Source organism: Lepus europaeus, chromosome 1 (genome assembly GCF_033115175.1).
Source record: "Lepus europaeus isolate LE1 chromosome 1, mLepTim1.pri, whole genome shotgun sequence".
Taxonomy (NCBI): Eukaryota; Metazoa; Chordata; class Mammalia; order Lagomorpha; family Leporidae; genus Lepus; species Lepus europaeus.
The window spans coordinates 163,702,418-163,717,744 of NC_084827.1; the positions used below are offsets into that span (position 1 = coordinate 163,702,418).

The 15,327-nt window shown below is 49.4% G+C and overlaps 1 protein-coding gene across 1 annotated transcript; it reads right to left on the reverse strand.

Annotated features, from left to right (window-relative positions):
* Positions 1–6,767: 6,767 nt before the first annotated feature.
* On the reverse strand, positions 6,768–10,884 carry RESP18 (regulated endocrine specific protein 18). The gene is made up of 6 exons (XM_062197179.1): positions 10,779–10,884; positions 8,859–8,963; positions 7,428–7,560; positions 7,155–7,194; positions 6,948–7,037; positions 6,768–6,779 (listed from the first exon to the last, which is right to left on the reverse strand). Exons 1-6 carry the CDS (start codon positions 10,882–10,884, stop codon positions 6,768–6,770), a joined length of 486 nt encoding a protein of 161 aa, XP_062053163.1.
* Positions 10,885–15,327: the final 4,443 nt, after the last annotated feature.

The window sequence follows — 15,327 nt, forward strand, 5'->3', positions numbered from 1 at the left end:
AGGGCGTTAACCTGCAGCACCACAGCACTGGCCCCTGTCCACTTTCTTAAGGTATATCAGACACCACTTATGGTTCCACCTTGCATTCTCTTGGGTTACCTTTCAGTGTCACCTCCAGCCACAGCTGCAATCCTCAACTGCATGCAAACATGTGACGTCACCTATCTCCCTTGCACTGTGCGTCTTTGGGTTTTGGTTTTGGTTTTCTCTGCATGCAACATCTGTGGGGGGCTGCTAAGTCATTCTCGTGTGTGAAAACTTGGAAGTATGAGGAAATTAACATCCCACAGAGCAACTCTCAACCCATGGGCATGGGAGCTAGAGGATACATACCTTTCTGCAGACATTCTTGAGGTGCATCTCATATATGATGCCTATGAGACTCCCCAGAAAATAACCAGTTTCTGGTTGCCTCCAGCTCATTAATCTGCCCTTGAGTTAGGTGTGCGAATCCTTCTTGTTTGACTCTTTCCATTCTCCCACTTTTATTTTTGTGAGTTCCTAAATTAAATGATCCCTAGGCATGCCTTTATCTCAGGCTTTGGTTTTGAGAGGAAGCAAAATAAGACATGTTGTCTTCCACAAGTGGGAATTGTCTTTGGCAGGGGCACAAGCAAAATGAATTACCTAATACACCATTACCAGAAGCAGAAAGTGAGAAAAATTATTCAATATGGGTGACATTACAGCGTACCTACATGTTGATGGAAATAACCAGGCATCCAAGGGAAAGGTAATAAAGCAGGAGAGAAAAAAATAAAGTTGGGATGGGGAGGGGTAGAGAGAGAGAGTTGCATTGTGATGTCCTTGAATAAGCTCCCAGGTTTAACCCCTTTTTTTTTTTTTTTTTTTTTTTTTTTTTTTTTTTTGACAGGCAGAGTGGATAGTGAGAGAGAGAGAGAGACAGAGAGAAAGGTCTTCCTTTTTGCCGTTGGTTCACCCTCCAATGGCCGCTGCGGCTGGCGCATCTCGCTGATCTGAAGCCAGGAGCCAGGTGCTTCTCCTGGTCTCCCATGCGGGTGCAGGGCCCAAGGACTTGGGCAATCCTCCACTGCCTTCCTGGGCCATAGCAGAGAGCTGGCCTGGAAGAGGGGCAACCGGGATAGAATCCGGCGCCTCAACCGGGACTAGAACCCAGTGTGCTGGCGCTGCAAGGTGGAGGATTAGCCTGTTAAGCCACGGCGCCGGCCTCCAGGTTTAACCCTTAATAGTAATATCTGTTTTCCTTCATCATCCAATTCTGCAGACATTGCTATTCTGTGAGTGGCACCATTGTTGCCCTAGGCAGAACAGTTCTAAATTCAGGAATGGCTCCTCTTGCTAACAAAACACAACCATCATATTAGCTTGATGTGCTACCATAGTAAAGTGCCCCAGACTGAATGGCTTAAACAATAGAAAATTGGGGTTCCACAACTCTGCAGCCTGGAAATCTGAAGGCCAGGTGTCAGCAGGGTGCCTGCTCTGCAGGCCACCACAGGTGAGAATCTGCTCTGGCTGCTCTCCTTGCCATGCGGACGGCCCTCACCTCCCTCTGTCTCCTCACACTGTCTGTCTCCAAGTTCCTCTTCTCAGCAAGGACACCGGTCAAACTGCATTCGAGTCTACCCTAATGACTTCATCCTAACTTAAGTAATACCTGCAGCAACTCTTTGCAAAGAAGACCACATTCCGGGGGGCCTGGCAATTAGGACTTCAACTTACAAATTTGAAGGGGACAGAATTCAATCCATAACAGCTTCCAAGACTCTTTTCTTAAGATATCTCCTGTAAATGCCCACATTCAGGTCCTCGTGTGGCACACCCCTATCCTGCAACCACTTTTCTAATGTCTCCAACCTTCTCCTTCTCTGACTCCCTAGCCCATTGCTTTTTTGTTGTTGTTGCTTTTAAGATTTACTTACTTATTTGAAAAGCAGAGTTACAGAGAGAAAGAGAAAGAGAGACTGGGAGATCTTTTATCCACTGCTTCACTTCCTAAATGTTCACAATGGTCAGGGCTAGGCCAGGCCTGAGCCACGAGCCTGGAACTCCAACCAAGTTTCCTATGTGGGTGACAGGGGCCCAAGCATTTGGGCCATCCTCTTCTGCCTTCCCAGATGCAATAGCAAGGAACTGGATAGGAAGTGGAGCAGCTGAAACTTGAATCTGTGGTCTTTTGGGATGCTGGCATCACAGGTGGTGGCTTAGCTTGCTGTGTCACAAGGTGAGCCCTCTCAAGTTCATCTTTACAAAGAAAAGCGAGGCTATTGTCCCGAAGTGCATTTTTCATTGTGTCATTCTCTTGCTCAAAAACCCTTTGGGACTCCTCATTGTCTATCAAATAATAATCAAATCATAAAAATTAGATCTGTTTTCCTTGAAATTTCATTTTATTTTCCAATATTTTCTACTCATTTGCTCAGTCCCAGAATTATCATATTTTTTAATGGTTTTATTTTTCCAACATCTGGAGATGTTAGGAGGGTCAGGGAGTAGACTAGAGGAGAATTTAGATTTTTAGGATGAGAATGACAGAGTGTGTTGGGGATGTGGCCCTCACATGCAGAGGGAATGTATAAAAGGGCCTGGGGGCATAAACCAGCTGAGCAAGTTTTGGGAAATAGAAGCAAGGCTAAATAGCTGGAGCAAACAGGGTTGCAAAATGAGGGAAAACACTGTCACACTGAAGAAGTTGGTGGGACGGGAACTTGAACTTTCTGTAGGCTAGATAAACGACTTGGGCTTTTCCCTATAAGCAGATGGTTAGTAAATGGTTTCTAACCAAAGTCCTTGACAGTGAGTGGTTTATTTTATTCACAATGGCACCCCCCCCCCCACCGCCAAGGCCCACAAATGTGTCCAACACAGAGTAGGCTTAGTTTGCGATGATCCAAAAGCAAACTGAGACAAGAGTTTGAGTGTAGCTAGTTTATGTGGGAGATGATCCTGGAAATCACAAATGAGGGGCAAGGAAAGTCATTCAAAGAAGGAAGAAAAATCAGTAATGTTAGGCGTGTTGTTGAATAGGTGTCGCTGTGGAGGACAGGGTACAATCTGCCTGGGGACCCTTTGAAGAATATTGAACATTTCTCAGAGCTGTCCACTAAGGACTGGAATTTTTGCACTAAATTCAGCCATGTGCTGGTTGAGAGTTTTCTCTGGTAATGTTAAATCCCAGGTACGCTAGGGCTATCTGTAGCACAGATAAGGAAATCCTCTGACTTTCCAGAAAACCCTCAAGAGGAGTGCTGGGGCTTGAGGTGGGGAGGTATTAGCAGGTGCAGGAACTGTCCACCTGCAGCTACAGTTGAAAGGAGTTGTGGGCCAGGAGGCAAGGAGTGGGACACTCTCTGTGGAATCAGACATGCTCACTGGAGCCAGACGCAGTGAAATTAAGGGTAATGATTGAGAATGAAGGAGAAAAAGAGGCATAGGGGGAAATAATGAATGTGTGGGCAGTGGTTAACTGATTTAATGAGTACTGGGTACCAGTGAATATGACTGGATCAGTGCTGGGTTTAACTGTGTAGAGAGCAGAAGGCAAGCACAGCACCATGACTGGGTATCTGTGTTACCAAGAACTAGTTGCTGTGGCATAGCAGGTAAAGCTGCCACTTGGGACACCAGCAACCCATATGGGTGCCGGCTTGAGTCCTGGCTGCTCCTCTTCCAATCCAGCTCTATGCTAGTGCTCCTGGGAAAGTAGTGGGAGATGGCCCAAGTACTTGGGATGTTGTATCCATGTGGGAGACCTGGAAGGAGCTCCTGGATCCTGGCTTCAGATTGGCCCAGCTCCAGCTGTTGCAGCTATTTGGGGAGTGAACCAGCAGATAGAAGAACTCTCTCTCTTTAACTCTGATTTTTAAATAAAATAATTTAAAAACCTCTAGTTGCTTAAATGGGTGAGATGTGGTGTGGCCAAGTCCTGATACCTTAGAGAAACACAGTCTTGATACCTGCCCATGGATTTACACCTGTGAGTACCCAGTGAGTATGAAAATGCTTTCAGTGAGTGCTTTGCAAACAGAACATTCTGATGTTTTGTTGGGCAGCAGCATACTTATGTTCTTTTAAGATTTTATGCTACCAGAAGCAAACTGGAAGGGCCACAAGAATGTTAAGTGCATGCACGCTTCGACTTTAGCACTGCTGTTTTTGATCCTTGGGGGCAGGCAGGATGAGGGGGACAGCCCTGGCAGGGGCTGTACAGCTGGAGGTAGACACTCTCACCAAACAGCAGGATCCAGGCCTCTTTGGCATTGAGGTGGAAGGAATGATTGGAGGCCAGTGCCGCGGCTCAATAGGCTAATCCTCCGCCTGCAGCACCAGCACACCGGGTTCTAGTTCCGGTCGGGGCACCGGATTCTGTCCCGGTTGCCCCTCTTCCAGGTCAGCTCTCTGCTGTGGCCCGGGAAGGCAGTGGAGGATGGCCCAAGTCCTTGGGCCCTGCACCGGCATGGGAGACCAGGAGAAGCACCTGGCTCCTGGCTTCAGATCAGTGAGATGCGCTGGCCGCAGTGGCCATTGGAGGGTGAACCAACGGCAAAAAGGAAGACCTTTCTCTCTATCTCTCTCCCTCACTATCCACTCTGCCTGTCAAAAAGAAAAAAAAAAAAAGGAATGATTGGAGACAAATAGAGTCCCATCCCCATAACACGAAAGGCTGGACAACCAGACCACACCACTTGTCTGTGGGAAGGCTGCCTTTCCAAGTGTGGTCTCCCTGACTTTCCCCACTTCAGGAATGGTCAGTGGGAGGAAAAGAGGACAGGAAGTAGTCCTCCATCGGCACCAAGAGCTGTGCTCTCCTCCTGCCACCACTCTACCTTAGGAGGTTCTCGCCAAGTTCCGTTCCCACCCATTCTGCCTCAAGACAAGCTCACAGAAGAGTTTTGCGTGAACCTTCGCTTTAATGATCTGGAGATGGGTCGCTGGAGGACGACCCCTTGGGAGAACATGGGGCAGAGGCTTCACGTGAGGTCTCAGTCAGCGACAAGGTTGTGGCCCACAGTGGGAAGTGGCTCGAAGAAACCCTGTTTTACAACAAGAAGCAGCAAGGGATTTGAAGTCAGCAAGTGTCGCATTGCTTTCCTCCCCCAATACTTCAATAACAGCCCAATTTGGATAAGACTTTAACACAGTGACTCAGCGCACAGATTGACAGTCTAACCCCTTGGCTCCCACATAGAGCTCCTCCTCCCTCCATGATCCTCCCTTAGGCTGGGGCTGGAGAAAGATGGCAGTGCTGTTCCCGGAAGTGTCATATTTGGATTCCCGGAAGTGCCATGGCAACCAGTCGGCAAAGGCAGGCCTCTGCCACTTAGCTCTGATTATGTTGCCTTGGCAACCAACCCTGACTTAGGAAGCCCAGCTGCTACATTTTGGGTATGGGAAGTGATTCCTTGAAGAGCAGAAGGGGCTGGGACCCCGAGGTGCATCTGCCTCTACATGGAGGACACAGCCAGGGGTGTGTGGTGCTCAGCTCAACCACCACCACCCAAGCCCAAGGCACCTCTGTCTCCCAGGAGAGGATATCAGCTCCTTACAGGCCTCTCAGCTCTTCTCATTACCCATTCTCCAGTATCACCAGGGCAGCCTTTTAAAATCATGTCTCACACTGTGACATCCCTTTCTGAAAGTTTCCTGGTTAACCTCCTACTGTGCCTAGCATAAAATCCAAGCTTTTGACCTTGGCCTGTGAGGCCCTGTATGGTCAGCCCTGAGCCAGCGTCTCCAGTCTCATTTCCCTGCACTGACTTTTCTGCCTGTTTCTCTGGTGTACTGTGATACTCTTGTCTCAGGGCATGTGTGGTTGCAACTCTCTCTGCCTGGGATGTCCTTCCAATCTGCCCCTGCCTGCCATCTTCTTATAATGTAAGGTTGAGGCCAAAATAAAAAGACCTTTTCAACATGGAGGAGTCTATTGTTTGGAACAATGTACTATGCTAATTGAGAAGCAGGGCAGAGGCTGTGCAGGGGAAAGACTGGGAATCAGAAGACATGGGTCCAATCTTGGCTCTGCCATGAACTACTATGCAGCTCTGAGTAGGTCCCATGACCAGCCTGGGTCCTAGGTTCTCATCTATAGTGATAGATGGGAATGCTAGATGGATGCATTCTCAACTGGATTCTGAAGTGTTCAAAGATCCCAAAGAGATGCCTCAGAGTCTTTCCCAGTGACTTGCCCAAGCTACCAGAGTACAGGAAGCAGGAGGCTGAGAGTGAGGGCTCTGTTTTCCATTTATCCAAGGGAGTTTTTCTATAGGTAAGGGAGAATATGGTGAAAATGAGGAGCTTTTTCCTCTTATTTTGAAAACTCTGAGGTTTTCAATAACTATTTTAAATTTTATTTATTTATTTGAGAGGAAGACACACACACAGAGGGAGAAGGACAGAGGGAGAGTGAGGGAGGGAGGGAGGAAGGGAGGAAGGGAGAGAGGGAGAGAGAGAGAGACAGAGACAGCTCTCTTCCATCCATTCCCCAAAAAGCAGGAATAGCCCAGGCAGGCAGCTGAAGCCAAGAGCCAGGAACCCAATCCAGGCCTCCCACTAAGGTGGCAGGAACCCAACCACTGCTACCTCCTAGGATTTTCATTAACAGGAATCTGGAATCAGAACCCAGAGCCAGGCATTGAGTTCAGGCACTCTGATATGGAACCTGGGAGTCTTAACCAAATACCTGCCCACTCAATGCCTATTTTAAGCTCAATGCTGACACATGATTTTAGATATCATTTCTCCTTTAGGGGCTCTCAGCACCTGCGTCATGCCTCATCCTCCACCTCTCAGAAGGACACCTACAGGCAGATTCCAAGAAAAACAGGAAAGTGGGGATACCGTTTGATTGAAAAAGGAAAGATCTTTTCTTCAGCTTACCTGTTCTCACCCTAACTCCTGCTCCCTCCTTCATACCTGCCTCCCTCACTGAAACATGTTAATTTCCCTAGCATCAGTGAGCCTCTCACCTTGACAGGGCTGGCCACCTCTCTTTTCAGGGCCTTTGAAGATACCTTGGAGGTAAAGCATTGTTCTTTGTTCATCTTGGCTACTGGGCTCTGTGGGGCGGAGAAGCCAGGAATCAAGGAGACAGAAAGGGTGAGAGAGCCCAACAGGGAAAGCAATGGGATACGAGGTCGGGATTCACAGTTCTTGGGAAGATGCACACATCTCACCTTGGGGAATAGGAGTCGAAGTTTGTCCTCTTTCTTGCCCCTGGAAGAGACAACAATGACAAACAAGACCCAGGCTTGCCAACACCCACCTCCCCTCCTTTTGTAGATACTGCCAATGGGTCATAGACTCATTCCCTACTGACCCCAGATGGGACCTTTGCATCATTCTTCTCCTACCACTACAAGTGGCGGCTACCTCCAGTTTTGGTGCCTCTTCAGTCTTTTCTCCATCTGTCTGCCACACAGCATGGGCCAGTCATTGGCCTAACCTACCTCACCCCACTGGTTTTAGTGGGGAAAACTGCCTTCCCATCCTTCATGCATGGATCTTGGGGGCGGAGTCTGCTGATGTGTCCCATCTTCTGGGTCATCACATCCTGGGTGATGTCATCCTTCCAGAACAGACCTGCAGAATGAAGGATGGGTTGGACTGACACCCGGGACACCCTGATTCACCCACTTTAGGGACCAGGGGGATCTCTTTCCACATACATATCGGATCACATTTTTTAAAATTTATTTGAGTTAGACAGTGAGAGTGAGAGACAGAGAGAAAGGTCTTCCTTTCATTGGTTCACTCCCTAAATGGCTGCTATGGCTGGAGCTATGCTTATCTGAAGCCAGGAGCCAGGTGCTTCCTCCATGCGGGTGCAGGAGCCCAAGAATTTTGGGCCATCCTCCACTGCCCTTCTGGGCCATAGCAGAGAGCTGGACTGAAGAGGAGCAACTGGGGCTAGTACTGGCACCCATATGGGATGCCGGTGCCGCAGGCAGAGGATTAACTAAGTGAGCCATGGCACTGGCCCTCAGATCACATTTCGTGGAAAGAATGTTATCATATAAAAGTCACTTACCACAGTGCTGGATATGTCCTATTGAATTGGGATTATAATGATAGTCTCTTGCTGATCCACTTGAGCTATTATGTGAAGATCAAATGAGCTTACAAATGTAAAGTGTGCTTAGAAAACTCTAAGGTGGTGATTCTCATCTGAATCTCTTGCAAGGCTTATTACAACATAGATTGCTGTTTATCATACCCAGAGTTTCTGATGTAGTAGGTCTGGGGTGAAAATCAAGCTTTAGCACTTCCAATAATTTTCTCTGATGGTGCTGATACTGCTGGTCCAGGATTCACTTAGAAGACTACTATTCTAAGGCACTACACACACACACACACATACACACACGGCATTGGTAGTAACAAGATGAACTCAAAGCAGATTTCCTATTTCACTCTCCCCGACCCTCATTCATAAAACTGCTCTAAGGAAGAGTCAGCCATCTGTCTCAATGGACTCTCCACTGCCTTTTATCCTCTCCTCTATTTCTCATACAGTTTTCCCTGGTTCCTACTCAGAGGGAGAAGTGTGAGCTCCCAGCTGAGAGCTTGAGTCCTGACTCTGGAAGAACTCAGTGTCGGGGATTGGGTCTAGGTCCTAAGGGGTTTCACGCTGGCCTTTTTCGGGGTTTCTTCTTGAAGTATCTTCTTGGGCTCTTTAGTGTGTTCAAGGGCAAACAGCCCACCCATCCAGACTCCAACTACACACCTGTCTCACCCCCTCCTCCACGAGGTGAGTAGGACAAAAAAAGTTTCAAGCAGAGACATTCGGGGAAAAGAATCCATCATTAGATCAGAGCCCCTCATTGCCCTTTTCACATATCTTTCCAGGTCCCAACCTCTGTTCTCCAGCTCTTACTTACCCTGGGGCACAATCTGCTGGAGTACCACTTGCAGGTGCCAGAAGACTGGACTGGTGAATCCTTGGAGGGACCAGAGTTGCCCCACTCCAACTTGGCCCTGGCCATCTAAAGGCAAGATAGTGGTGTCAGCATGGAGTTTGGCCCAAAGCCTTCCAAATCCCAGTTGAAGCAGCTTCCCTCCACTGGTACTCCTGGAGCCCCTGGTCTCTTCTCCCCCCCTCCCCCACCTCACCAGGCCCCTTTTCCATCTTCAAGTCTTCACTTTTTCATTTCATTTTCTCATCTCCCACTACCACTTTACTTGTTCTTCAGCCTTGAAGCCTCATTCATCCTTGGGACCAACTTCCAGGTAAGAGCCATGAGCACACAGAGCTGCCCATGGACGGTCAGATGAACAGAGGCTCAGAAAGCTGCCCACATGGGACAGATAGTTAGATGGATAGGTGGGGTATGGGAACCAGGTGAGTTGCATCTTTGAAGCCGGGGGGGGGGGGGTGTTACGGAGGAGGATTGGAATCCTTCCAAAAACTTTATAGAAAATGGACATTATGAGAAACTTATGCGCAGATTAAAAAAAAATTCTGCACCCAAGTCAAGTTTATATTTTAATCCCACTTTCCATGAACTCTTCTAAGTACCTTTGTCATCCCTCAATATCTTCAGGGAATTGCTTCCAGAGCCCCTTCCCTTCAATACTAAAATCCGTGGATGCTCAAGTCTGTCATGGAAAATGGCATTGTATTTGTATACAACCTGGGCAATGTTCCCATATGCTTTAAATCATCTCTTGATTATTTATAATATCTAAGTATACAACATAAATGCTATGTAAATAGCTGTTACAGTATTGTTTAGGGAATAATGACAAGGAATATAGTTGTTTAGCACAACCGCAGTTTTTTCTTACATATTTTTCATTCACAGTTATTTGAATTCCCTAGTATGCATAGGAGGGATGTGTGTGGAATGTGAAGGGCAGCCCATTTTTCTCTATAGTGGAATTGTCTTGAGTTATTCTGGACACGTCTTAAGAAAAGACCTGATGCCTAATAATGTCCTGGAGCCTCCAGCACCCTGCCAAGAAGGGGAAAGTCTTCAGGAAAGGGAGATGGTACTATGACGCCGCGCTCCCAGCGCAGGCAGGAAAACGCGGCGACCTAGAGGCGCCCTTGGCCAGACCCACAGCTTGGCTAGCGCTGTCCATGGTGCTGAGACGTGGCGGTGACGCGGAGCGGTAACGAGAGCTCGGCGTCTCCGCGAGGCCCGGCTGTCCCCCGCTCCCCGTCCTCCATCTCCCCTATGGCCCCGCGAAGCCTCTGCTCTGGCCCCTAAACCCAAGAACCAGGATGGGAGACTCGACACGGGCCTCGGAGAGTGGGCTCCTCCCCGCGCTCTCCGGAGTTCCAGCGTCTGCGCACTCTGGCGGCCGAGACCTGAGTCAGCGCGGCGTCTACTGCACAGCGCTGAGGCGGGGGTGGAGTGGGGGTGGCGATGTTTCTCCCAGCCTAGAGGCGGGGGAATGTTTTTCTCTTCTTATTGAAAATCGGATCACTGAGCGCTGTCTCATCTGTCTGCCCGGGCTTCTCCCCGGGGCCAGGACCCTGACACCTGCAGATCAAGTCCCTTGCCAACCTCGCCGCCTTGGTCATCTCTTCTCTATCCTCGCCGGACGTCTCGCTTCTCCCGTGGTCACATAAGCCAGTTTTTACCTATCTCTGCCCATTTGACTTCCCGACCCCTTCCCAAAACCACACTCCCGGTAGGCGCGCCTCTTAGGTCCAGGGCCCCTAGGCTGAGCCCTACCCCAAGCCGCCGCCTCTTCGGGAGGAACTCTCTATGCGGATCTCTTCTCACCGCCCCAAACTTTCTTTCCCAGCCTCCTGGCCCCGGCCCTGCCCACACCCCCAGTTTCCTCCTGACCGTGGGCGTTAACGTCGCCGCAGCCCCCCGGGCTGCTGTTCAGCAGGAGGAGGCCGACGAGCAGCCGCAGCCCCCCGGAGCCCCCAGACCTCAGCGGGCGCTGCATCCTCTCGGCTCGGCGCGCTCGCTCCTCCACCTAAGTCGCAGTGCAGGTGGCGACGGCGGCCGGAGGGGCTGAGCGGGGCGGTCGCTTCCCACCTGCCCACCAGCGGCGCGGGATCTGCATCACCCTTCCCCGCGGCTCGGCCAATCGCGGCGGGCCTCGCCCCTGCGGACTCTTCCCCAACCCCTCCTTCTCCTTACAGCGCCCGGCACCTCTCGCAATTTCTAGCCTTGCGCCCTTTTGGCGTCGGTGGGGCCCCAAAGACCACCGTCTCTACCCCCAAGGCCCAGAGTTCATGTGAGACGTGGGTGTGAGTCGTACCTACCTCTTGGGCTTGCTGTGAGGATTCAATATGGACTGCGCAAGAACAGCAGACTGTGAATTTAGTCAATTCTTACCCCTGATGCTTACCTCACCCTCACCTGCCTAAAAGCCTTTAGTAGGCACGTGGGTTCCATCTGGAAAATGTAGAGCACATCCACCCACTTTTTTCCACGTGCAGCACCGTCACCCCAGGTCCAGACCACTGTACCCTTTAAAATATTTCTTTATTTTCATTTTATTTGAAACACAAAGAGACAGCTTCCATCTGCTGGTTCATTCCCCAAATGCCGGCAGCAGCCCAGGGCTAGGGCAGGGTCTAACTGAAGCCAGGAGCCCAGGAAACTCCACTAGAGCATCAGCAGGGAGCTGGATCAGAAGTGGAACAGTGAGGACTGGAACCAGCACTCATATGGAATGGTATGATGCCAGAGTCACACGGTGGTTTAACCTACTGTGCCACAAGGCCAGCCTCTTCATAGAGCCCTTACAAGAAGTAACTAGCTGGGGCTGGCACTGTGGCGGAGAGGCTAAAGCCGCTGCCTGCATTGCCGGCATCCCATATGGGCACCAGTTCGAGTCCTAGCTGCTCCACTTCCGATCCAGCTCTCTGCTAATGGCCTGAGATAGCAGTAGAAGATGGTCCAACTTCTTGGGACCCTGCACCTACATGGGAGACCTGGAGGAAGCTCCTGGCCCCTGGCTTCGGATAGGTGCAGCTCTGGCCGTTGCTGTCAATTAGGGAGTGAATCAGCAGGTGGAAGATCTCTCTCTCTCTCTCTCTCTCTCTCTCTCTCTCTCTCTCTCTCTTCTTTCTCTCTCTCTCTCCTTTCTCTCCTTCTTTGACTTTCAAATAAATAAATAAATCTTTTTACAAAATAAAAGGAACTAGCTAAGGGACTGCTTATTTACCCACTGTGTGTTGGTAAGCTAGTGCGTGAGCTTTCAAACCCTGCCACTTTAATGTAGTTCTCTGTTGTATACTGAACACTTAGGGTTGATGCATTGTGGAGACTGAATTACATTAGCCTTCCTTAAAGGATGTTGGGTTTGTTCTGGCAGGAAATTCCATTTGGGGTGGAAAATCTGAATCCTGAAGAAACCTGATGAAGGTAGGAATATTTCAGTTATGCTCTTTTTAAAAAATATATTGTATTTATTTGAAAGGCTGAGTTACAGAGAGTACAGGGAGAGAGGGAGAGAGGAAGGAGAGGAAGAGAGAGAGAGAGAGAGAGAGAGAGAGAGAGAGAGTGAGTCCATCTGCTGGCTTACTTCCCAAAGGGCCACAATGGCAGAAGCTGTGGAGCCTGGAACTTCATCTGGGTCTCCCATGTGAATGGCAGGGGCCCAAAGACTTGGACCATCATTCGCTGCCTTCCTGTGTACCTTAACAGGGAGCTGGATCAGAAGAGGAACAGCCAGGACTTGAAATGATGCTTCCATATGTGATGCCACTGTCACAGATGGCAACTTAATACAGTGCACTATGACACTGGCCCTCAGTTATGTTCTTAATCCCTTACTGTACCCTTAGTCCTGGGACACGGCATTTACACCTAAGCTGAGGTCCTTTTGCAGTTTCAATGCTAAATGCAGTGTTTACTAAAGCCTTCTAATTTTATGGCCCTGGACACCAAACTTGGTCTCCATAACACTGCGGCAGCTTCCAAAATTCAGATATTTGACTCTCCCTCTTGGTTCTTTGAAACCTCACCCTGCATATGTGTCATTGAGAAGATAGTTGAGGATTTGAGGGCCGTTTGTATGTAGATTTTGGATTCCCCTCTCCATAGCTCCCTCATTTCTCAGATTCCTTGCTCACTTTCCAGCTACCCTGGCATCCCCATACTTACAACTCTGCTTCCCCAGCCAGGACAACTGCTTCCTGATAGAGCTCTGAGTCTCTTGCTGTGGAGGATCTTTAGGCTGAGATATGGACCTCACCTGGTGAGCTTCCATTTTTTCAAGGATTTTAATCCCTTCAGCTTTTCTCACCATTGGTTGTCTCCATGCATTTGTACAGTTATATTTATTTTTTATCTAGACTATATATCCAGTGTCAGTAGGAGGGTCTGACACAAGTTATTTTGTCATGCCAGGGACTGGAGAGTGTTGTGGTTATCCCTGTGTGCTGGACATGCTATTTTAAAATGATTTACAGAAATAATTTGAAGCCCAGGAGCAACAGAGTGTGAATGTGCTTCGAGAAGAACAATGCTCTGAGAAAAAGGGACATAGTGGCTTTTGGGGTGGGCTAAGCAAAGCTGAGTTGATCGTCTCTCCCCTTTCCGATTTCAAGCTCCCTGGGGCATTGCTGTCAGAAGGAGGATGCGTGCACACATGCACTGACATTGCATTTCTCTCTGCTGTTCTTTGCCGAGGAGGAGCGAGGGGGATTCTAATGCAGATGGTAACACCCTCAGAAGGCCAAGACCTGGGGTTCACAGGGAGGAACTTCCTTCCCCAAGGGGAAAAAGACTACAGCAGAGCAGGGCTGGAGACAGTAGATGAGGAAAGGTTGGGGTCCAGCCTTGCATTCACGTTATGCATGATGTCTCTAAGGAGAAGAGGAATCGGTGCCCAGGAGCTCTGCTATCCCATGCCCCCCCAAAATGTCCCCTCTGTGCTGGCCTTATACATTTTACTTCCGAGGCTTTGGTTGGGGTCCATAGACCTGCTTCCAGGCAACCCCACACAAAGAATTTCTGCAAAAACCCACTCTCAAACTGCAGCCCCAGGTGGTCCTAGGGCCATAGGGGGAGGGCAGGGAGGCCTCAACCTACCAGGAAGCTTTGCTTAGAGAAGGAAACAGTGTGAGGAAGCTCTAAAGGGAGTTGAAAATGGGATTTGGAGTTTGTGTGTCTATGTGCCAGGGGCTTGCCCTCCAACATGTCTGTTCTCCCCACCCAATACACCACAGGCTGTAGTAGCAGCCTTGATCTGGGCCCTTCTTGAGTGACGGTGACTCAGCAACTACCTATGGCCAACCTCCCCCGGCTCCTGTGTCGTGATCTGCTCTCCCTCCACGATTTTCCCTTAGGTACAAGGACACTGAGCCTGGGGAAGAATGGGAGGTTCTTGTCTGCCTACTTAGTAGCACCATGGCAACCAGTTCTCACTGTAGAGATCAGTCACTTAGTGTGATGATGTCACTGCAGTGACCAATCCAGGCAAAGAGGCACAGCTGCCATGGTGACAGGAGTCAGAAGCAGTTTCCTTGGAAGGCACAAGGCTCTGGAGTCCCCTGAGGTTCAGGCTCAGCTCCACAGCCACTGCCTGGTTCAATCCCCCACAGTCTATCCTGGACTAAGACATTACTTCCTAATAGTGCTGTGGATTCTACTCTCACTTCAATAAATACATTCTCCAACAATTCACAGTAGTCTTTACTTATTTATTTGAAAGAGTTATAGAAAGAGGTAGATCCAGAGAGAGGGAAAGGTCTTCCATCTGCTGGTTCACTCCCAAAATGACTGCAACAGCCAGAGCTGAGCTGTTCTGAAGCCAGGAGCCTAGAACTCCATCTGGGTCTTCCACATGGGTGCAGGATCCCAAGTACTTGGGCCATCTTCCACTGGTTTCCCAGGTGTATTAGCTGGGAGCTGGGTTGGGAGTGGAGCAGTCAGGACTCCAACTGGCACCCATATGGGATGATGGTGTTGCAGGCTGCACCACAATGCTGGTCTTGAAAACAGTGTTTTATTTTAAACCACGGCAACCAGAAGTAAGTAGAATAACACTTTTCTTAAGATTTATGTTTATTTATTTATTTGAAAGGGAGAGTGACAGAAAGGGAGAGGTCTTTCATCCACTGCTTCACTCCCCAAATGGCCGTAACAGCCAGGTCTGGGTCATACTGGAGTCAGGAGCCAAGAACTCCATCCTGATCTCTCCTGTTGGTGGCAGGGACTGAACTCCTTGGGCTATCATCTGCTGTCTTCCCAGGAACACTAGCAGACAGCTGGATGGGAAGTAGAACATACAGGACTCACACTGGTGCTCTGACATCGCAGGCTGTGGCTTAACCCGCTGTGCCCCCACACCAGCCCCTGCAATAACATCTTTAAAGTGGTGAAAGAAAGGAGCTGCCAACCCCAGATTCCATATCCAGTGAAAATGCACTCC